Source organism: Dioscorea cayenensis, chromosome 18 (genome assembly GCF_009730915.1).
Source record: "Dioscorea cayenensis subsp. rotundata cultivar TDr96_F1 chromosome 18, TDr96_F1_v2_PseudoChromosome.rev07_lg8_w22 25.fasta, whole genome shotgun sequence".
Taxonomy (NCBI): domain Eukaryota; kingdom Viridiplantae; phylum Streptophyta; class Magnoliopsida; order Dioscoreales; family Dioscoreaceae; genus Dioscorea; species Dioscorea cayenensis.
Window position 1 is genome coordinate 21,552,883 of NC_052488.1, and position 21,902 is coordinate 21,574,784.

The following is a 21,902-nucleotide window of genomic DNA, read 5'->3' on the forward strand; positions in this document are numbered from 1 at the left end:
TTTGTTATCAGTGTATGATGAGTTATGCATGGTTTGTGTGTGTAATGTGATTTATATATATTGGAAGAGCTAGAGTTGTTTCTGGTTAGTAGCTAGGAAGTCTCAATCTGGATGTGGAGATTAGAAATACAACAAACTTGGTATAATAATCCAAGACGTTTAACATAACAAGGTGGGTGGCCGGCTGGGCCTACATTGCCCGCTGGCCTGACCGGTAGCCCAGCGGACCTGGCAAATCATGAGTCACTTTAGGGTGACTCGGGTCCAGTCACCTGGTGGGCTATGCATGGTCAGAACTCTCCGGTTCATGAACTAACCCGCTGAATTTTATTTTAAAAATATATAATAATAAAATATAATTTAAAAATAATATAAAAAAAATTGGGTGGGTTGTCACTTTATATTTATTTTTTCATAAGTTGGCTGATATATTTAATTATCATGTGTTTTTTTTATAAGCTAACTGTGATTAAATGTAAAAATATATTAAAAAAATTATTGTTATATTTTTTGTAAATAAACAATATCAACTAACAACTCATAGTTGTAATTAATGATTTTTGTTAATAATTGAATAACAAACACTTGTGCAGGTTGTGGTAGAGTTGGCTGGAACCTTGGCTTTATAAACTAGAGGTTGTATATATGTTCATTAAAAAGGTGGATAAACCACTTCAATAAAATAAAAGAGAGTACAAAAACCACAGCCTCCCCCCACACAGAAAGGGGAAATGACACCCAACCACTAGTAGTGGTGCAAACATCTCAAAACACACAAACTAACAGAATCAACGGAGAACAAGCGAGAGAAATAAAGGAGGAGAAAAGGGGCCTCCTCCCCACCTAACATCCCAGAAAGTGGACTACTCCGTTTGCAGTCCCGGCGCCTCCTCAGCCATAGTAATCTCAAGATCTGCCTCGAGCAAGTGTTCCACCTCAAAGACGGGGACCAAAGAACCCGGACTCCTCCCGAACACTCCCCATGGCCTCATCAAGCTTCCCTTGTCACCCTCTCGCACGCTTATCGCATCAGGACAATAATAAATGATCAATTTTAATAATGAGAATATGCACTGCATACCCACATTGGCACTAAAAATAATATCATTTCTAGCAAGTCAAATTATCCACACAATAGCTTTCACAAATAAATCCACAAAAGTCCTGAAAGACGGCAACACCGACCACCTACACGAGATCCAGAGATCGCTCACCGAGAGAGGTGGCTTCGGCAGATTGACCAAATTAACAAAAAAATCCCAAATCCTTCTAGGATAAGAACATTGGAGGAAAAGATGATCCGCTGTTTCGACCGCCGAATGACACAAAACACACGTAGCAGTAGGCAGTTTGTTACATTTCCTCCTCTCCAAATTCTCCAACGTGAGGACTTTATTCTTCCACACAAGCCAATTATGAAGAATGATCTTCTGAGGGCAAGTCTTGCGCCAAAAGAACCTTGCAACTGGACAAATGATACCACCGTGACTGAGAAAAATATAGAAGGATTTCACCGAGAAAAGCCCGTTACCCGTGAGCAACCAACTTTTCTTATCACACCTAGCCCCCCTATTCGCCTTCAAATGATCAAAGACCTGAGTGACACAGGCATTTGCAGAAAAGAGCGGATCCTCGAGAAGAGAGGACAACTCATGAACCGTACCGTTCGGAAGATTACTACGACGAAATTCCTCCGGCCACAAATTCATAGGGACAATGCCATTAACCCATCGATCCTTCCAAAACAGAGTAGTCTCACCAGAATTGATGATGTGCCCAATGCACCCTCTAAACGCTGGTAGACTGTCAAGAACACCTTTCCAAAAGAAAGAAATCCTACCCCTCAACCTGGTGTAAAGATGCCAGTTGAGAAGCCCATAGTTGAACTGCACAACACCCGCGCCGCACTAACTAGGGTCCATAACAAACTTTCACCACCATTTCCCTAATAACGGCAAGTTAAAAGTGCGAAGATCCAGTATCCCCCATTCACCCTGATCACGTGACCGGTATAAGTTCCTCCACCCAACCAGTCAACACTTAGGGTGATCAATATCCGGCCCAGACCACAAGAACTCTCTTCTGAGATAATCCAGCTTTTTAACAACCCACCCCGGAAGTCTAAAGATAGACATCCAATATGTCGGAAGTGCAGACAAAACAGAATTAACCAACGTAAGACGACCTCCCAAGGAAAGATGCTTAACCTTCCAGGAATAGAGCCTCCTCCTCACTTTTTGAATCAACTCCTCCCAATCCTGTCTGCGAGGTCGTCTTCCCGCAATCGGAACACCAAGATAAGTAACTGGAAGAGACCCAGTTACACAATTAAGTGTAGCAGCGGCTCCCGCCTGCAGTAATTCCCCCAACTTGCTCAAAAACAGGCAAGTTTTTGCAAAATTAATTGCCAAACCAGTCATACTTTCAAATAAGAACAGTATTAGTTTAATAATCCTGAGATCCTCAAGCCCTCCCGTGGTCATAATTAGAAGATCATCAGCGTAATGAAAATTACACTTACTTCCAAACTCACCCAGAGGAACACCCACTAGAATCTTGGAGCTAAGGGCATGAGTAAACATCAAGCTGAGCACATCAGTGACAAGCACAAACAACAGGGGAGATAAAGGGTCCCCCTGACGAAGACCCTTCTGATACCTGATGTAACCATGAGGCGATCCATTAATCAAAAGATTAGCCTTAGAGGAGGATAAGATACTCATAATCCAACCCACCCATCTACTGCCAAAACCCCTAGCCTCCAACAGATCAACCAGAAAGTCCCAATCGACCATATCAAAGGCTTTTGCAAAACCCACTTTCAAAATATGCCCAGGTAACCTGCGTTTATGAATGCTAAAGAGAAGCTCTTCGGCCGTGGCAATATTATCCAATATACATCTCCCTTTCATAAACGCCAATTGCTCTGACTCTACCAGGGAAGACAACTCCTTGCTCAAACGGTTCGCCAGAATTTTAGACAAGATCTTCAACAAGGAATTAATAAGGCTAATTGGACGATAATCCGCCGTAATCTCTGTAGTGACAACCTTTGGAATTAACGAATACTAGCCCAATTAATTCTTTCCAAATTGGCGTGCCCAGAATAAAAGTCCTCACACAGTTTCAGGAGATCAAACTTTATCGTGGCCCAGAACTGTTTAAAGAAGAGGATCGGGAAGCCGTTAGGCCCAGGGGCCTTATTACTTCCTAACTCGAACACCACACACTTAATTTCCTCCATTGTAAAAGGTTGCTCGAGGTGCGATAAGTCGACCTTATTCCTGAATTCCATAAGTCTCGCAAGATCGACCCTGATTCTCTTTTCCCGTTTCTGTCCAAACTGTGAATTAAAATGCTCCGTAAAAATTCTCCCAATTTCACTAATCTCCTCCACCATCGTAGGTCCCTGACGGATGCCATGAATGAGATTCATGTTTTTTCGACCGTTAGCAACCGCGTGAAAAAATTTTGTATTATCATCCCCCTCCTTCAACCACTGCAGTCTAGACCTCTGTCTCCAATAAATCTCTTCTTGCTTATGAATTACCCTTAAATTCTCTAAGGTCGCTTGCTGTTGCTGTATCTCTGTTAAGGTAAGCCGCCGACTCTCTTTGATAATATCCAACTTCTCGAATTCCTCCAACAGCACACGTTTCTTTAGTTTAATCGATCCAAAACTGGACCTCGCCCATTCGCGGAGATGATTTCTCAAATACATCAATTTCTTAGAGAACATAAAAGCCCCACAACCCATCGGTGCGACAACGCCCCACCATTGCACCACCAAATCCTGAAAACCCTCCGCCGTTGTCCAAGCCAATTCGCATCGAAATGACCTCGGCCTGAAGCAATGAATACCGACTTCCAATCTAAGTGGGACGTGATCCGATCCCAATCTCGGGAGGCTTTTCTGCACCAATTTCGGGAACCGGGAAACCCAGGCATAATTTACCAAAAAACGGTCCAACTTCACCCACAAATGGTCCGCATGGCCGTTAGTCCAGGTAAATTTCCTCCCGGAAGCCGGGGGTTCTAACAAACCAAGGTCAAACATAAATGCATTAGCACAACTAATATCATCGAGATTCGGAACACCAGAAGGTTTGTCCTCCAATGCAAAAATCGCATTAAAGTCCCCACAAACAACCCACGGAAGTTCAGGATCAATGCAACAATCTCGATGTTCGTCCCAGAAATTCTTCTTAAGAGCTCTCACATTAGGGCCGTAAACCGCAGTGCAACACCATTTAAAATTATCGGACTTAGTGCAAAATTCCACCGTTAAACTAAAAGCCCCCACCTTGGCCACAACACCGCATAAAAGACCACTGTTCCAACCAATAATAATACCACCCGCCGAACCACGCGCTGGGGCAAACGCAAACTGATCAAGATTACGTCCCCCAACCTCACGCCACTTAGATTGAGAAATCTCCTCAAGTTTAGATTCTTGAAGACAACAAACGTCCGCGAAATGGAGTTCCAAAAAATCCCAAACTAGAAACCTTTTAGCCGGTCTCCCTAGGCCTCTAACATTCCAGGAAATAATATTCATTAAGAACCATTAAGAATCGCGGCCCTCAAGAGAGGACACCACCGGCCTCTGAACTGAGGCAGAACGTAACTGTTCTAACATACGAATGTGCGCAATACTATCAGATACAGAATCAGTAAAAACAATGCCGCATGCTTCACAATATTTGGCAATTTGAGCATTAGACCAATCAGACAGAAGAAGGGGATTAGAGGTACCTTCCACAGTGTCACCACTGGGTGTAATCTTCTTTTTAGTCGACTTTTGTGGCTCAGCAACAAATCCAGCATCTTCAGTAAACCTAGAAGAAGGTTTCTTTGGTCTTTCACTTCGACGGGTGCCAATTCGCTGTTCAGCGGTAGCTTCCTTATCAGCACACGGCAAATCCTGAAGAAGAACTCTGAGCTCACGTTCAAAGACCGACACAGAGTCCTCAGACTCTGCACTATTGGAAGGAGATTCCTTCACCATAGACTGAGACCCAGTACCACCCAAGTCATGCTGTTCGAGATCTGTAGGTGAAACCTCAGTATTTGTCACACATGGTACCATTGCCCAAACTCCCGCTAGAATCTTCCAACAAAACCCCGGGGGTGGCACAAAGCAAGGTGGCCCAATTCTAGCACTAATATCCATCCCAGGGAGATTAGAGACCCTTGACCCATCAATCCTATTAGGCATCGGCCCAGCAGAAGGCCCAGCAGCTTCTTTAAACGACCCACCATCAAAGCTTAGTCCATTAGCACCCAGTGCTGAATTAACCATCATCGGGCCCGAACTTAAACCCACCTCACAAAGAAGAAGTGGGTCATCAAATAGGCCCACCTCATCATTAGAATTCCCTCCATGGCCCAACGCACGAAGTAGACTATCGTCCAAATCCACAGGATCATTAATCGCGCCAACACTCTCATTATCACATTCGTCCGACTGGTCAAACGTGTGCATGGAAGCCACTTGGCCCACCGGAGGAACCGCCACGTGGCCCAACCGAAGAACCTTAACCCCTTCCAACCTCGTATCCTCAGAACGTCCCCCCAACAGAAGAACCGCATTTCCCCCAGTAATCAAACCAGTCGACTGGCGAACCCTCCAACATTCGACACGTTGGTGCCTCGAGACCCGCACCCTCTCGTCATCACGCTTCGCCGACCTTACCTCTCCGGATGACTGAGCCACGGTCCATAACCCACATTGCCCATCGGTCACCCGCCGAGACACCGCCGGACCAGCGGTTCTCCCAGATGACTTCGGCAACCGTTGCCCAATCTCCACCCCATCAGCGCGGGAGCATGGCTCTACAGGCACCGACGCTGTCATCGAATGGCCAACGCCGTCATCCTTCGCACCCTCCGCATCGCAGCCAACTTGCCAATCTCCCACGGCCTTGATCCCAGGGTCCTTAAGCACCCCCTCCTGGCAAGAAACAACATCGCTAGGGCGGGAAATGAAAAAATAACCATTGTTGAAATTTCTCCCAAGCCCATATATAACCATTGTTGATGTTTTGGATAATACAAAAATAAAAATAATTGAAAATAATTCAACTGGCCAAGTTGGGGCGGCCCAACAGTTCGTGTCCTGTTTACAACATCAAAAACAACTTAGCACTCATGGGCATTCATTTGCCCATGAGTGGGAAAGTCACTGAAGTGGAATGATTTTTTTCTATTTTAGATGTTCATTTACTCAATATTTTTTGAATTTTGAACTAAATGCGTTTTATTTTTCATCAAAATAAAAAAAGTAATTTTTTTTTAAAAAAATTAGATAAACCACATCTAATTAAAACGAAATACAAAGTTCCCTACTACTAGCTGTGATAAAAAACAACAAAAAATCTACCAAAAAAGAGCCACCAAAGCCCCAAAAAATAAATCTATTTTGTATAGACTCGTAGAAATTATGCCAAGCTTCCCGCATCTAAGAATACTTCATTGAGTGTGAAAGCATGAAGGGGGCTTTTCCAAGAATCGTCTCCGAATGATAAGCTACAAAATTAAGTTATGGGATAGACTTTGATATGAGCAAGCGCCGTTAGTGGGCACTTAATTTTTGTATTATGTATTTTTTTTAAAAAAATTGATTAAATCACATATATTAAAAAACTAAGAATAAAATAGTTATAGAAACCTAAAAAAGAGAGAGAGAAAAAGGCACCTCACAACATAAACAAATTCACAATAAGTGAAGAACAAAACATTAGAACTAAAAGTAACGAGCGACCATGTGCCCAAAGACTAAAACAACACAAAGAACATACAAATGAAGATTTTTCTTCAGTTAACTAAGATCCATCAGTTTGATGTGAGTTTTTTAGGTGGTCAGTGAGTTCACTACGAAGTTGAGGCTTCTTTTGATAGCTGGGATCAATTCCTCAAGTTTGCCTTTTATTTTTTTTATTTTTTTTATTTTTTTTTTTTGCAACTGGAGATGTATTCACTCATGCAATAAGCATATAATCAATTTCGCAAATAATAAAACAAACACAATATATTGGAACATATATATTTTATAAAAAATAAAATAATAAATAATAATAAAAAAATAACATAAAAAGAAGTACAACAACAAACACTAAAGATTAAAAAAATAACTAAATTAAATAGAAGTGACAATAAAAAAATATATGATAAATAAAAAAAAAACTAAATTAAATAAAAGTGACAATAAAAAAATATGATAAATCAACGTGAGAAAAAAAAAGATATTCATACAAAACAATAGCGGAGACACTAGGGAACAAGAGAGAGAGAGAGAGAGAGAGAGAGAGAGAGAGAGAGAGAGAAAAATGAGATGACATTAGTTTGGACTTCATTTGTATGTTTTTTTTAATTTAATTTAACTAGTTTATTATTTGAAAATATAATAATAATAATAATAATACACTAACGACAGGGGATCAAATCTTTGTGTGTGCGCCTGGCGCGTGGAATATTTAAATACCCATGAACACCTCTTCATGGACTAGGATGATTATTGCCGGCTAACTATATTTTTCAAGCCTTTTAGCTTGTCTATCCCATCGCCAAAATAAATAAATTAACAAAATAATAATGTACCAATGGGGTCATATCATACTGCCATTAAATTTTAAAAATTTAGAAAATAATATCACACCCACAGTTTGACTCCTTACCATGTTATTTTAGAAAAATTAAATATTTTCCAAAAACTTAAAAAAAAAAAAAAATCAAAGCCCATCTCATGGTCAAAGTTAACTTTTTTTTTCTAAAAAAAAATGATGCATTAAAAAATAAAAAATAAAAAACTCTTACATGATAAGACACACCTTTTTTCATGTGAGCTTAAAAATTTTACTTTTGTAAATGACGTGATAATGAGGTGATATTTATTTATGAAAATATTAAATATAATTTTTATAAAAATATTATCATGAAATGTACGTGTTTTGTCTCGCATTGGTTAACCAGTCAATTTGGTGAAAATGATAAAATACTTAAAAATAGACATGTGAATATAATTCAGATACTAATTATTATATAAAGGAGCCGAGTGAAATTAAGATTATATATTCCGATGGATTATTTCTTCTAACATTATAATCAAGGTTTAATTATAAACATATGTACGTCTCTCTAGCTGCCTTCTCATTCACTATGAATAAACCAAAAATTTGATATTGAAGGTCCACCTTAATTACTATCAAGTATAAATGTCAAGCTAATTATTATATCCACCCAAAATATGTGACCTTGCTTTGAATTACCTCAACAAGTACTACTTGAGATAATTATCTGTTCCATTATCTTCCAATGAACTCCCAACATTCATATATATGATAATTGTAGTTCCATACTTGATAAACAATTGCACAACTAGATAGCTAGATAGCTAGCTAGCATGCAAGTTAGTTAACGTACAACGTACATTAGCAATATCATGCATTACTGCTTTACATGCATTTGGAATCCGATCGATAAGAAGAAGAATTTATTGAGATATATATGGTTGTCTCATTTGCATGATACACTCTCACCATGCACCATGCATGCACATTTGTCACTCGCTCACGTATAATAAACACACACAGCAAGTACCAAGTTCAATTAGTTTGTTCCTCCAAACATGGCCTTGAGCTTCTTCACCTCAGCAACATCAATAGAGCTCACCTTCTCCAATATCTCAGATGGCAAGTCATTCCCAAACAACGCTAATGGGGTCATTTGCAGTCCAGGGTTAGAGCTACTGAAGCTCACAATGGCCTTTGCCTTAACACTCCCGGCGTTCACCTGAAAGTGCAGCAAACCTTGAGGAAAGATCAGTGCGTCATGGGCTTCCAATTTTTTCATATAAACTTTGTTTGATGATGAAATGAAGCCAGCTAGGATTGTCCCCTCAATGAGGACGATAAGCTCGGTGCCGCCGGGGTGACTGTGTATTGGAGATCGACCACCTGGAGCAATCTCAACGTACCCTGCAGAGACACCAAGGCCGTTCAGAGCCGGCCACTGAGCAACAAAAGCTGGTGTCACTGAAATCATGTTTGTATTTGACGTGTTGCCAGGGTTGCGGAAGCCAGTGAAAACAAAGTCATCGACAGTCACTTCGGAGACACTCTTGCAAGAATATCCGGCCGGGCTTTGGGGGAGGCTGAGGTCTGCGACGCAGAAGTCTTGAAGTGGATCAGCTTTGGAGAAGGAGATCATGAAGATAATGAAGAAGGGAATGAATAATTGTGACGTGTTTGTGATCTATGTCTCTCTCACATACATACACATGATAAGTAATTGTTTGCAATGTTGTTTATATAAGAATGTGGATTAGAGTTGAAGGTTACAAGTCTAAATCTGGATGTTGAGAACTTGCAAGTTAAAGCTTATTGCTTGGATTCTAAGGAAACTATTTCATTCACATTCTACAATTTAATTTTAAGCAAGTTTTCTGGTGAAGATTGGCAGAGTCAGTAATGTAAGCTCTTTTAAAAGCGTGATAAAATGAGAAAGACAATTAATGTATAATTGTTGCTCTTCCACGTTTATTGTTTTTTTTTCCCTAGCTTGTCAATTAGTTTATTTGGACCTGCCAACTATTTTAACATGACATAAAAGTCGTGGATCTTACTATTAGATAAAGAAAAAGAATGCAAGTGACTTATATATTGCCATCAATCCATTTCTATAACCTTCCCTAACCCTTTATCTTTTTTCGGGTAAAAAAGGATCGATGATAATAACTTTTAGTATTCCATATAAGTACTTATGAAGTAAATATGATTTATATTCATGCTTTCTTTTTTTTTTTTTGAATAAAGTGGATAGATCATAGTTTTATTGAAATCAAAAAAATAGGAAAAACAAACACGAACAAAACAAAAATAGAAAATTTATTCATTCTTAATTACCCATGAATCAGGTATGTATAATTATTTGTTAAACATGAAACATTAATTAATACATGTGATACATATTCAATAATTTGGTGCATGCATTCCTCATCGAGTTAATTAATGAAAATCTTTTGAACTCCTGATTAGATTGTTCCTTGCAAGGAGAGATCTGCAATGCAAAATTAAAGTACACTTGGAGTTGGAGTTGGACACCTAGCGGCATTTGAGGAGTAGATGCGAACGGAAGTGAAGAAGGGGGTGATGGCTAACATGTTGATGTTTTTCATAAGTGCATGGGGTCTATATATAGTAATTACTTAAATTCCTGAGATGTGATTAACTCTTATTGTTCTAATTATTGGGTTATATGATTAAAAAGGAAAGTAGAGCGCAAGAATCAGGTTGGGGCTTTGCATGTGCATTAAATGTATACGTACAAATTTGTATTTGAATTTTACGTAGGTTATGCACATTTTAAATTATTAGTGTATTAGTGTAAAACGGAAAATTTCATAAAGTCAAGATATATGCGGATCAAAGGGATCATAAAGGTACATCATGATGGGAACGTATGAGCTGTGAAGCAGAAACCCAATTTGATAATTTTGACTAGAAACATTGGGAACACGTTACATGTTAAAAATAAAAAAAGAAAAGAGCATGATTCAACTAATTAAAAAAATATTTAATATGTTTGGTTTGGCTGCTTCGGGCAACGTACAAATATAAAATATAGAGTTAATTTTTTGGGAGGCTACTGAAATTTAGGTTTGTTTTTTTAGGTAACCAATCTTTAATTTGTATCAAAAAGGTTACTTAGGTTATGTTTGTGTTTCACCGGCAGGTCACCGCATCTAATCCAACTGTTAATTGCTGATGTGGAGGCCAACTTACACAGTTAGCTGGATTAACGCATAAGGTTTTCCACGTTGGACAACCCATATGGACAAGTTGCCTTGTCAACCTTCCACCTGTACAAGTCATCAGTCTTCATGTTCTCTTGTCCTGTTAATGGTTTCTCCTGCGATTTGAGGGCAAAGGACAATGACAAGCACTGGACGGGAAGAGGGTGAGTCTCGTGCCTTTTCCATTCTTCAGAGATGGTGTGCAATATATCCAGCGGGCATAACAACGGTGATGAGTGAGGCTCTATAGGAAAAGAAATGGCCTAGCAAGACCTTGCCAACAAGTGAACAATGCGACCAATTAAAGTAGGCAATTTCTATCTTTTTGACCCATATGTTGTTATAATTATTGATTTTTATTTCTCAAAACATGTGATGATTTGTTAATTGGGATTCACATCTAGGGTTTGGTCTATATTCAGAAGCTGTTGTTTTTGATGATTTGTGGGTTTCTTGTAAACATTGGTGTATTGGAATAAATGAATTTGTTCTTGTAAACATCGGTGTATTGGAATAATTGTATTTGTTCTTATAAACATTGGTATATTGGAATAAATGAATTTGTTCTTGATGATTTGAGATGATTTTTGGTTTTTCTGTAAACATGGGTTAGGTTTTTCATTTATATGTTGAAAACATGATAAATTAGAGTCACTACATACATTAAAATGAAATAAGACATTTATCTTGAGAAAAGTGTGCTCTTGTTCAAACATTTATACTTAACAAGTTTCAGAAATTCCATATACATACAAACACCCTCCTCTCTACTGAAACCTTCTTCTCCACCGAAACCCTCTTCTACTCTCACTCTGTGACTCCCTTCCAGACCGATTAAAGAAGGGAAAAATCTTATATGGAAGAAGACAGAGAAAGAGGTCTTGTTTGGGCCTTGTTTTTTCGAGATGAAGGGGCTTTGGCGACATGTGGAAGGTTGACGAGGCAACTTGTCCAGATGGGCTGTCCAACGTGGAAAACCTTATGCGTTAATCCAGCTGACTGTGTAAGTTGGCCTCCACATCAGCAATTAACAGTTGGATTAGATACGATGACTTGCCGGTGAAACACAAGCATAACCTAGGTAACCTTTTTGATACAAATTAAAGATTGGTTACCTAAAAGAAACAAACCTAAATTTCAGTTGCCTATCAAAAAATTAGTATATATAATTAAATAATTTTTAAAATATTAAACAGGCAAATTAATTTACATGGGCAGTGATAAGGTTTATATGGTTGATCATTTCAAACTTAAGTACACAAATGAATAAATATAAATATATATATAGAGATTCGCAAACCATTGTATGCCAAATTATTTTTTATTTGGGATGAATCCAGAAGTGATTTGAATTAGGGCTGTAAATGAGCCGAGCCGAGCCGAGCTTTGCCTTGTTCAAGCTTGGCTCGTTACTATTTAATCGAGCTTGAACTCGAGCCGAGCTTTCTTCGAGCTTCATTTTTTATGTTCAAGCATGGCTCGTCACTATTTTAACCGAGCTCGAGCTCTAATCGAGTTTCTTTCGAGCTTCATGCTCGAGCTCAACTTGTTAAGAAAATTCGAAGCTTAGACTTAGCTAGCTAACTTGATTGAGGGCTTGACTATTTTTTATATTTTTATTTTTATTTAGTAAAACCTATTTAATGAATCATTATCAAGTGTGACTCAACTCGATTTGAGTTTGATTATATTAATGATTGTTACAAATAAAATTGTAAATGATAATATAAACGAGCTTTTTAATTATACAATAAACCGGTTCTTCACAAGATTTAATGAGCGAGTTTGGTGGTGTTCAAGCTTGACTCGTTTATCTTATGAGCTCATTTTAACTTAATGAACTAGTTGACTCGAGTTTTTTTAATGAGCTTAGCCTTCAAATAGTAGTTTATAGCCCTATATGTGTAACTCAAATTGACAACAATGACATAGTCACATATACACCTTAATATTCATATACATATATATATATATATATAATGTAATATATATATATATATATATATATATATATATATATATATATATATATATATATATATATATAAACGAGCTCACAATCGAGCTTATAAACGAGTTTGTTCATGAGCTTGGTCACGAGTGCATGTTCAGCGAGCCAAAAGCGAGCCGAGCTTTTTGGGTCGCTCAAGCTTGGCTCGTTTATTAATCGAGCTTGAAAATAATGTTCAAGCTTGGCTCGCTTACGATATGAAAGCTAAACACGAACGAGCCTTTTATCGAGCCGAACACCGAGCTACTCACGAACGGCTCGGCTCAAATACACCCCTAATTTGAATTCCAACTATTCCATTTTCTACAAACTTAATATAAAAAAATTAGAAAAATAAACATCTCAAAATATAATTTAATTTTCATTTCTCAACATCAACAAACGGGGTTATATTTCACTTACCTTTTTTTTTATGCAATTACTCTAGACTGAAGATATCATGTACATATTTACATGGGAATATCGGGCGCACTTTATAATTAAAAAGTGACATCTTAACTGGATCTCGTCTATTTTATCAGAAAAAAAAAACTAGAGCTCGCCTACACTAATCTAATTACTTTTAACCATTCTTTTTTTATAATTAGCCTGATTATGGCTTATTGCATTAGGCATAAATAGAACAAAAGATAAAAACAATGTTTAGTTTTTAACTTAAAGCTTCTTTCGCTTTTGTTGTTGAGTTCGTAGTCAAAAGATCTTGAAAGTACATACATACGTAGATATAAATAATATATATAGAGAGAGATATATCCAACTTGAAGACTTTGAAAATGGCCCTTAATTTATATATGTTTTATTTAGGTTTATTTGTTATCTGCCCCCACACACACACACACGTTCATCAGACATGATGTGAAGTGCAGTTAGACAATACATAGCATGCATGCATGATTGCATGCACTTATTACATATATATATATAACCATAATAGCTAGACAAACCATGAAATGAGTTCAGCTCCGGAAAGCTTCATTAATTAGTTAGTCCCTCCAAACATTGCCTTGAGCTTCTTCACCGCAGCATCATCAAGAAAAGTCACCTTCTTCACAATATCCGTAGGCAAGTTATTGCCAAACAGTGCAGATGCAATGATAACAATCCTAGGGTTGGCACTACTGAAGCTAGAAATAAATTTCGCCGGGGTTCTCCCAACATTAATCTGGAAGTGCACCAAACCTTGAGGAAAAACAATTGCATCACCAGCCTGCAAAGTTTTGAAGTAAGCCTTATTATTATCTGATGATACAAATCCACACAATATTGTTCCCTGAGTGACAACAGAGAACTCATTGCCTCCTGGGTGAACGTGAGCAGGCGCTAAGCCACCAACACCGAGCTCAACATAGATGGCTGAAATATGAAGGCCATTTACAGCAGGGAACTCGGTAGCAGAGGCTAGTGAAATGGAGAGGTTGAAAGAAGGGATAGCAGTGTTGGTTGTAAGGAACTGGGACTTAATGAAGTCGTTTACGGTGACTTTAGAGACACTCTTGCAGGAATAGCCGGCCGGGCTTTCCGGCAAGGCCAAGTCTGCGACGCAGAAGTCTTGAACGGCACTGGCGTTGGATGAGTGAATCATGACAAAGGAGATCAAGAAAAAGATGAGTATATAAGATACAAGAGACATCTTCTTCTTCTTCTTCTTCTTCTTCTTCTTCTTTGGTTTCTTACTTTCTTGTTGTGTGTTGTTGGTTATCATACGTGGGGTTTATATAGTGAGTGGGAAATGAGAATGTGTGTTAGTCTTGGGTTTAAAAGTCAATACTTTTACGCCATTACGGCTTTGTCTAATTATTGGTTTTGGGGGACGTTTGGACTTTATTAGAGTGTGGCTTTTTTTCCCCCTTAATTAGTTAATTACGGCAATTGTCAACTTGAAGGCTGGGGTTAGATAGATAGAATAAACTGATAGACTTAATTATTAATTCTTTTGTTTTCTTGATATGGCAAAAACATGATGTACTTGTTTTTATTAAAATAGATAAATCATAATTTAAAAGAAAAAACAGAAACAGCACGTACAGAAGAAAAAACATCATGCACTTGATAAATTTTTATTGAAACAGATGATTAATTAATTAACTAATTAATTGCGGATGGTTTGTATAAATGTTTAAATTATTAAAATACTACAAAGTTTTGTTTTTTACACGGCCTTGAGATCCCTTAGAATTTTCAAATGAAACATGACCTGAATCATTGATGTGTAATCAGCACGCTTCGCAAAATTTTTTTAATTTTTTTATTTGATATGAAGCAATAAGAAATATCATTTAAAATTAATAGTGGAAGACGTGTAAAAAGCTTACATAAAGGACATGATACCAGTAAGTCAAGAGGCTATTGGTGTCATAAAAATAAATCAAAGATATGTCAGAAACAGGCACTGACCGATTAATCGGTCTAATCCGACAGGTCCAATCGGCCTAAGGCCTACCGTAATCATTGGGTGAGCCAGATCCGGGGTTCAGGACACTGCAAAACAGACGCACCAGGCCAAAACCGTCGGTTCACGGGGCAGTTCACCGGCGGCCCACCGGGTTTTATAAGTTTTTAAATAGATTTTAAATAAATTTATAAATTTATAAAAATAATTTTAAATATAATATAAAAATACTATAAATTAAGTGGGGTATGACTGATTTTATAGGTAATTATTATGCCTTTTCCTTGGAGCTAGCCCATATGGGACTAAATAACATTAGTGTAACACTTTTTTTTTTTTGTATCTTTTTAGTAAAGCATTTTTATCATATCAAAATTCATTGGTGGATTGGTTAGACTGGTGGTGCATGCAGTGGCGGAACCAGAAGCAAAATAAAAGGGGTGCTTATATAAAAAATTATAATTTTTTTAAAATTATTTCAATTAAAAAAAATAATTAAATTAGTTGAATGACATATTTATTGTAGTTTGGCCGATCAAATTGTTACAAAAAAAATACATTTATAATTTTTTATGAAAAATAAAATAAAAAATTAAGTGGTCAAACAATAATTTTTTTAAATATTATATATATATATGTTATATCCTAATTAATAAATGTTTGTAATTTTTTTTTCTAATTTTTATTCTATATAAACTAATTTGTAATAAATGAAGGCTAAACAATAATTTTTTTTATATCAACTAATTTATAAAATATCTCAATAATAAATATTAATTTTGTTCCAAACACTATTTTTTAAAATTATCAATTTTACTTTGTAAAAAATTAATAATTTTTGAAAAATGAAAATAAAGATCCAATGAATTATTAATATATATATAGAGAATATATATATATATAGAGAGAGAGAGAGAGAGAGAGAGAGAGAGAGAGGGGTGCTTCCAAGTTACAACTTACAACTCCCTCCAAAACACATATATATATATATATATATATATATATATATAAACACACACACATATATACATTGTTAGGGGCCAAGGGGTGCCCCACTCTTTTTGGTTGCATGGAATGATGAGTTTCCCACTCTTTTTGGTTGCATGGAATGATGAGTTCTTGAGGTAAAAATCATATTGGCCACCATGGTTAATTTTTTTTAATCAAATATAATTTTTTTAAATTCAATAAATATTTTGGATAATTTCAAATAAATCACAATAATTAAAAAAATTTATTGTTATTAATTTATTTTTATTAAATACTTATTATTGAATGTTTTGATAATATTTTTAAAACCTAACATTAATTAATATAGGATTAAATTTAAATCTCTATAAAAATTATAGATTTGATTAAAAGGATGAGGGGTGGAAATTGAAGAAATTTTATTATATATGAAATTTATTTTTCTATAAAAAGTGATTAAATATATAAATGATAAATTTTAAAATAAAATAATAATGCTTTTTTTACCGTTGTTTAACATTTTTTATTATAATTTAGTTTTCTTTCATTAAAATATATTATTATCACGAAGATTTATAAAAATTTATAATTAAAATATTTTTTTAAATTATGTTGGAGTAAAAAGTGTTTTATTAATTTAACAAAATTTTAAATTAATTATTTCTTACTCTATGCATTAGAGAATATTATAATTTTAAGTTAATAATATATTTAAAAATACACAAAATTATAAAGATTTCATTAAAAAACAATAAAAATATTGTAGAAAGGATTATGGTTTTAAAATAACATTTAGATGATTGCACACCATTGAAATTATTTTAATTCATATGATAATATTTTTCTATATAAATAATTTAGTATAAATCTTATGGATTTTGAATAATATTAATAATAGAAGTGAATAATATTTATAAAAAGATTATGATGTTGAATGAAAATTATTTTAATAATGTTTAGTAAGATTATGATCACAAGAATTTATAGTTTAGTTGGTTGAAATCTTTTGGTGTAAGTAAGAGGTTTTGGGTTCCATTCTTATCAAAGTCCACTACAGTACAGTCTGATTACGGGTTTTGCTTGGTTGGTTCCGTGCTGAGTCGGGCCTAAAAGTGGCCCGTGCGGCGTGCCCCTCTAATGTCACTACGCGGTTGTGCAGGAGTTTTTAAAAAACCGCCTCAATAGTCCGGTAAAATTTTTACAATAGTCGGGTAAAATTTTTATCACTGGGTCCATACAGCCAGTTTAAAATCACTCCTCTACTTTTAAATCAAAAACAAAACACTCGCTCACACGCTCTCTCCCCCACTCTAACCATCTTGAGAGCTGGAGGCCCACCAACGAGCTTTGATTTGAACCGTCGGAAGTTCCACCGACGAGCTTCAGCTTCAGCTCTGCGGATGCGTCTCCTTTGGTTGTCTCTCCTTCACTTTGGCGCTCTCGGTAATCCGCAATTTTCTGGTAATTTTTGGCGCAAATTTGCCTCGTTAGATCCCTGTTTCTCGTAGTTGTTTCCGGATGTTGAATCGAGTTCCTTTTTTTCCTCTAGAGATGTTAGAGCTGAGTAGCAATGGTTGAAAGCTTGGGGAATGGTTCTTTGGTGGATCTGGGCGAGGAGGTGGAGCCGTTGCCGCGGGAGTTCGATCCGGTGGAGATCTCGTGCGGGATAAAGTCGGAGGCGAATGGGGCCATAGGAGAGAGAGATCGTTCTTTGGAGGAATGTACATACGATGTGTCTCACGATTGATAATGGGAAGGACGAGGTTACTGGCGAGAAGGTCGCTTATATGGCCGGTGTTCTAGTGAGGTATCGGAAGTTTCTTATTGAGAGAACCAAACACCATCTTGATATGTGAAATCTTTTTGTTTAGAAGCTATAAGAATCAGCTTTACATTGATGATTTGTGTGCTTGTGTATCTAGAGAGAATTTTTATTCCATTAATTGAATGGGAAATCCTTTTTGTGATTATACTTTTTTGGTAACAGGTTATCCCTATAATTTGGACTTTGATTATGGTGTTCTGGGTCAGCTGCAATATTTCTTGATTAACAACCTGGGTGATCCCTTCATTGATAGCAATTGATTCATTCTTTCATTCAATTTCTTCGTCATTCTTTTGTGCAAGATCTGACTAATTTTTCTGGTTTTCTGTTGTGATTAATCTTTTCATGAATTTGTTTTCCTTCTCTTTTGACATTGCTTTGAGTTTTTTTTTTGACTAATTTCTTGTTAAGTTTCAATTTATATCCCAATTCTACTGAAATTTTTTTCATGAATTGGTTTCCTTCTCATAAGATTTCTTTGTATGTAAATGTGATATCTTTTAGGATATTTAACTGGAATTTTTGTGGCTATTGGTTGTAACAACATCACAGTTCTTATTTTTCTCTGTTGTGATTGTTTAGATTGAATGTTTCATAGCATAACCCAATGCTATTTGGATTACTTGGTGTTGATGCAGTGAATCTATTTTTTATTTATTTTATCTTTCTTCTCACAAAGAAAGAAAATGATTGGTTTTCCTTGCATGTTGTATTACTGCAAAAATTTGGATGTCCGAGGTAGTGTCATATCAATACCAATGCCTAGTTTTAATAGTAATAGTAGTAGTAAGTAGTAAACTAGTTTGCCGTTGTTTGCTGTCTGTTGTGTTTAATGATGTTTGGTAGGAATGATGAAGAGTTAACTTCATTTATTTAGAAGGATGATCCTACTTGCATTCAATTAATAGCATTTTGAATTCTTAACTATTCAGAAACTTCATGATTCCTCTACCCTATTTGCATTCAATTATAAGACCCCACGAAACCAAATATTAACTAACTAGTGTCCAATGATCAAAATCCAAAAGAGGAGAGAGGAAACTCCTTAATTAACACTTTGAATTTTATTAAATTGATCATCTAAGTTGGTGGACAGAATTGCTCTTAACCAATCAATTATGGAACCCACAATCAATTCAGATCTGGGTACATTTTCTGCTATTAATTCAAACCTTGTTTTCATGGTTCTCTTTCCTCTTCAGAAATCAATCAACAATTTTTTCCTGTAATTTCTTAATTATATTTTCATGTAATTACTGACCTTATTATGCTTGTTAATTGATTGATTATGGTTAAAACACCCAATTAAACTTGTCCACTCTTTTAATGATCTTCTCTTTTCTTGCTGTCCCGAGTGCCACCACCTCCTCTTCTAAGCGTTCTCAAACGCCTAATAATGCCGGCCATATTGCTTGTTGCTTGGTTGATGGTTGTAAGTCTGATCTTAGCTAGTGTAGAGATTATCACAGAAGGCATAAGGTTTGTGAAGTTCATTCTAAAACTCAGATTGTTATGGTTGGTAGCCAAGAACAGAGATTTTGCCAGCAATGCAGCAGGTATCATGTTTCTATGCTTTTGGATATTCATTCATATGATGGTTTTGATTATAGAGTTTTATATGAATTGCAACTTGGAAGCAGTGTTTCTGATCAAAATGTTTTTGATCTTCATCTGCTCTCTCTGAGAATCTTATTGCTCTTTAGCAATTATATATTCATGATTGGTAACTTGTCGTGCTTTAATTCAATTGCAAAAAAATGTTCATGTTTAGGAGTAAATCATCAAGGAACAGATAGGAAATGAATTGGATGTTGGAAACAGTGTTTCTGCTACTCTCATCAAAAGTGTTTTTTTCTTGCAAATTACCAAGACTGAGGACAAAAACATTGTAATTTAACTGAGATATCATCAACTGAGATATCAAGGTTCTTCACATACACTGTAATGACACTGTTCTAATAGTGTACCTGACAGAATCTTGATATCATCTACTGAGATATCAAGGTTCTTCACAAAAACATTGTAATAACACTGTTCTAATAGTGTATCTAACAGAACACTCTGATTGTTCTCTTGGTTTAATTCTTATCTAGCATTGCTATTTTCTTTTGTGCTTCGACAGTAGTTTCATGCAAGGTTTCTGTGGATGAGAAGGGGATAAGCAAAGGGTTCAGATTCGTTCAGATGGAGTCTGAGGAAGCTGCTTTGTTAGCGATCAGAGGTTTGAACGGAAAGGACCTCAAGGATGAGATCAAGAAACTGTGAGTTTTTCCTTAACTTCTTCCAATCTTTATCTTTTTGGTTCTTTAGATCTTTGTTTGAGTTATGATTGAACCAAATCTCCTTAGAAACCACTATTCTTCTCTGAATTTCATTTTAGATGATCATAGGTCATGTTATGCATAATTTCTTTCTTGCTTTGTTGGTTAGTGTTTATTGTGTATTAAGGTTTTTTGGTATGCATGTTGTCTTTGTGTTTTTGATAGAAATATCTAGTGTATGTTTACTGATCTATATTGGGTTATAGTGTTTTCTTTTTACCATGCAGTTGCAAGTTCTCTGAATTTGGCAAGGTCAACAGTGCTATTGTCATGAAAGACAGTACTGGAAAGTCTAAAGGGTTTGGGTTTGTTAGCTTTGAGTTGCCAGAACATGCGAAGATTGCAATGGAAGCAATGAACGGCTCAAAACTTGGTATGTTTCATTATCTTTTTGTTGGTGTCTGGCTTATGATTGTTTAAATTAATCTTGTGCTTTTTTCTCCCTGTTTGTTCAGGTTCAGGGTCAAAGATTTTATATGTCAGACCAGCTCAGAATAAAGCAGAACGTGAGAAGATATTGAAGTTACAGTTTGGAAAGAAGCTAGATCAACCACTGAAGAAGAACCAGGCAAGTATACTACTGTTTACTATGGTTCGAATTATTCTCTACCCAAGGAACTAGGCAAGTGTACTGCTGTTTATTATGTTTTGAATTATTCTCTACCAAAGGACCAGTTAAGTACTGCTGTTCACTATCTTGAATTATACTGTTTCCAAAGAACCAGTTAAATTATGCTGTTAATTAGTATATTCCAGTTAAGTACACTGCTGCTTAGTAATAACACAATGTATTCTTGTGCAGGGTGAGACGGTGTATGTGAAGAACCTTGACATCTCAGTTGATGATATCAATGTTCTTTACTATAATAACAAGGTTGAGTTCTTCACAAAAACATTGTAATAACACTGTTTTAATAGTGTACCTGACAGAACATTCTGATTGTTAACTTGGTTTGATTCTTATCTAGCATTGCTATTTTCTTTTGCGCTTGTTCCTTTGATTATCCTGATTCAACGCATCATCTCACTGGATTGTCAGACTTTTGGTTCATTTGCATTGGTTGCAGTAGATGCTGTGTTGATAATTTTTTTGTTTTTTTTTTTACTTGAAATTTTAACTGGTTTGATGAAACTAATAATCTCACCAAAATGTTGGAAGTATGAAATTAATAGTTCATTATTTGGCTTTACTTACAATTTTAGTTCTTTTTTATTTTGTTTATTTACTTAGGAGAACTCATGGCTCAAGGATTAAAAGGTTTAAAGGTTAGGGAGTTGGAAGATAGTGCTATATATATATATATATATATATTTTGGTGTACTTAAATATTATACATACAAATAATTGTAACAGAGGTAGATAAAGATGGTACTAAGTTATACTTAGGATGGTGGTAAGTTTTTGAGTAAAATATAGTCTTTGAAATGATCAATGAAAATATTTGTTTATTGAAAACCTTCCGTAGTTAAGTTTAATCCAACGGTTGTTATAAACCGGCTCTAGAGCCGGTTTTATATGTGGTGGTTTTAAAACATATGAAAAAACTTCATTTAATCCTATAGAGACAGGTATAACTGTTTTTATAGGTTTTGAA

General features: G+C 36.0%; 3 protein-coding genes across 6 annotated transcripts; 1 reads left to right on the plus strand and 2 right to left on the minus strand.

The window, feature by feature from the left end:
* Window positions 1–8,476: 8,476 nt before the first annotated feature.
* Window positions 8,477–9,257, minus strand: LOC120282487 (germin-like protein subfamily 3 member 3). Its single transcript, XM_039289311.1, has one exon. It carries the CDS (start codon window positions 9,205–9,207, stop codon window positions 8,608–8,610), a length of 600 nt encoding a protein of 199 aa, XP_039145245.1. The 5' UTR covers window positions 9,208–9,257; the 3' UTR covers window positions 8,477–8,607.
* Window positions 9,258–13,782: 4,525 nt separating this feature from the next.
* LOC120282922 (auxin-binding protein ABP19a-like) lies at window positions 13,783–14,505 on the minus strand. Its single transcript, XM_039289754.1, has one exon. It carries the CDS (start codon window positions 14,503–14,505, stop codon window positions 13,783–13,785), a length of 723 nt encoding a protein of 240 aa, XP_039145688.1.
* A 2,946-nt stretch (window positions 14,506–17,451) lies between these two features.
* Window positions 17,452–21,291, plus strand: LOC120282539 (polyadenylate-binding protein 5-like). 4 transcript variants are annotated; one of them, XM_039289366.1, is made up of 7 exons: window positions 17,452–17,622; window positions 17,711–17,968; window positions 18,149–18,220; window positions 20,109–20,247; window positions 20,514–20,680; window positions 20,763–20,875; window positions 21,110–21,291. In XM_039289366.1, the coding sequence occupies exons 4-7, from the start codon at window positions 20,171–20,173 to the stop codon at window positions 21,206–21,208; spliced, it is 456 nt and encodes a 151-aa protein (XP_039145300.1). In that variant the 5' UTR covers window positions 17,452–17,622; window positions 17,711–17,968; window positions 18,149–18,220; window positions 20,109–20,170; the 3' UTR covers window positions 21,209–21,291. The 4 variants fall into 4 exon arrangements, with proteins under 4 accessions (XP_039145300.1, XP_039145298.1, XP_039145299.1 ...); XM_039289364.1 differs by lacking the exons at window positions 17,452–17,622; window positions 17,711–17,968; window positions 18,149–18,220 and adding an exon at window positions 19,315–19,542; XM_039289365.1 differs by lacking the exons at window positions 17,452–17,622; window positions 17,711–17,968; window positions 18,149–18,220 and adding an exon at window positions 19,315–19,542 and having other exon boundaries at window positions 20,535–20,680.
* The last annotated feature ends 611 nt before the right edge of the window (window positions 21,292–21,902 follow it).

Excerpts from the sequence above, each read along its gene's own strand:
- LOC120282487 (XM_039289311.1), bottom strand. The coding sequence starts at position 9,207 with ATGATCTCCTTCTCCAAAGCTGATCCACTTCAAGACTTCTGCGTCGCA.
- LOC120282922 (XM_039289754.1), bottom strand. The coding sequence starts at position 14,505 with ATGATAACCAACAACACACAACAAGAAAGTAAGAAACCAAAGAAGAAG.
- LOC120282539 (XM_039289364.1), top strand. The coding sequence starts at position 19,383 with ATGCCGGCCATATTGCTTGTTGCTTGGTTGATGGTTGTAAGTCTGATC. Across the intron at positions 20,248-20,513 it reads AAGGATGAGATCAAGAAACT|TGTTTTCTTTTTACCATGCA; the intron begins GTGAGTTTTTCC and ends ATTGGGTTATAG. Across the intron at positions 20,681-20,762 it reads AATGAACGGCTCAAAACTTG|GTTCAGGGTCAAAGATTTTA; the intron begins GTATGTTTCATT and ends CTGTTTGTTCAG.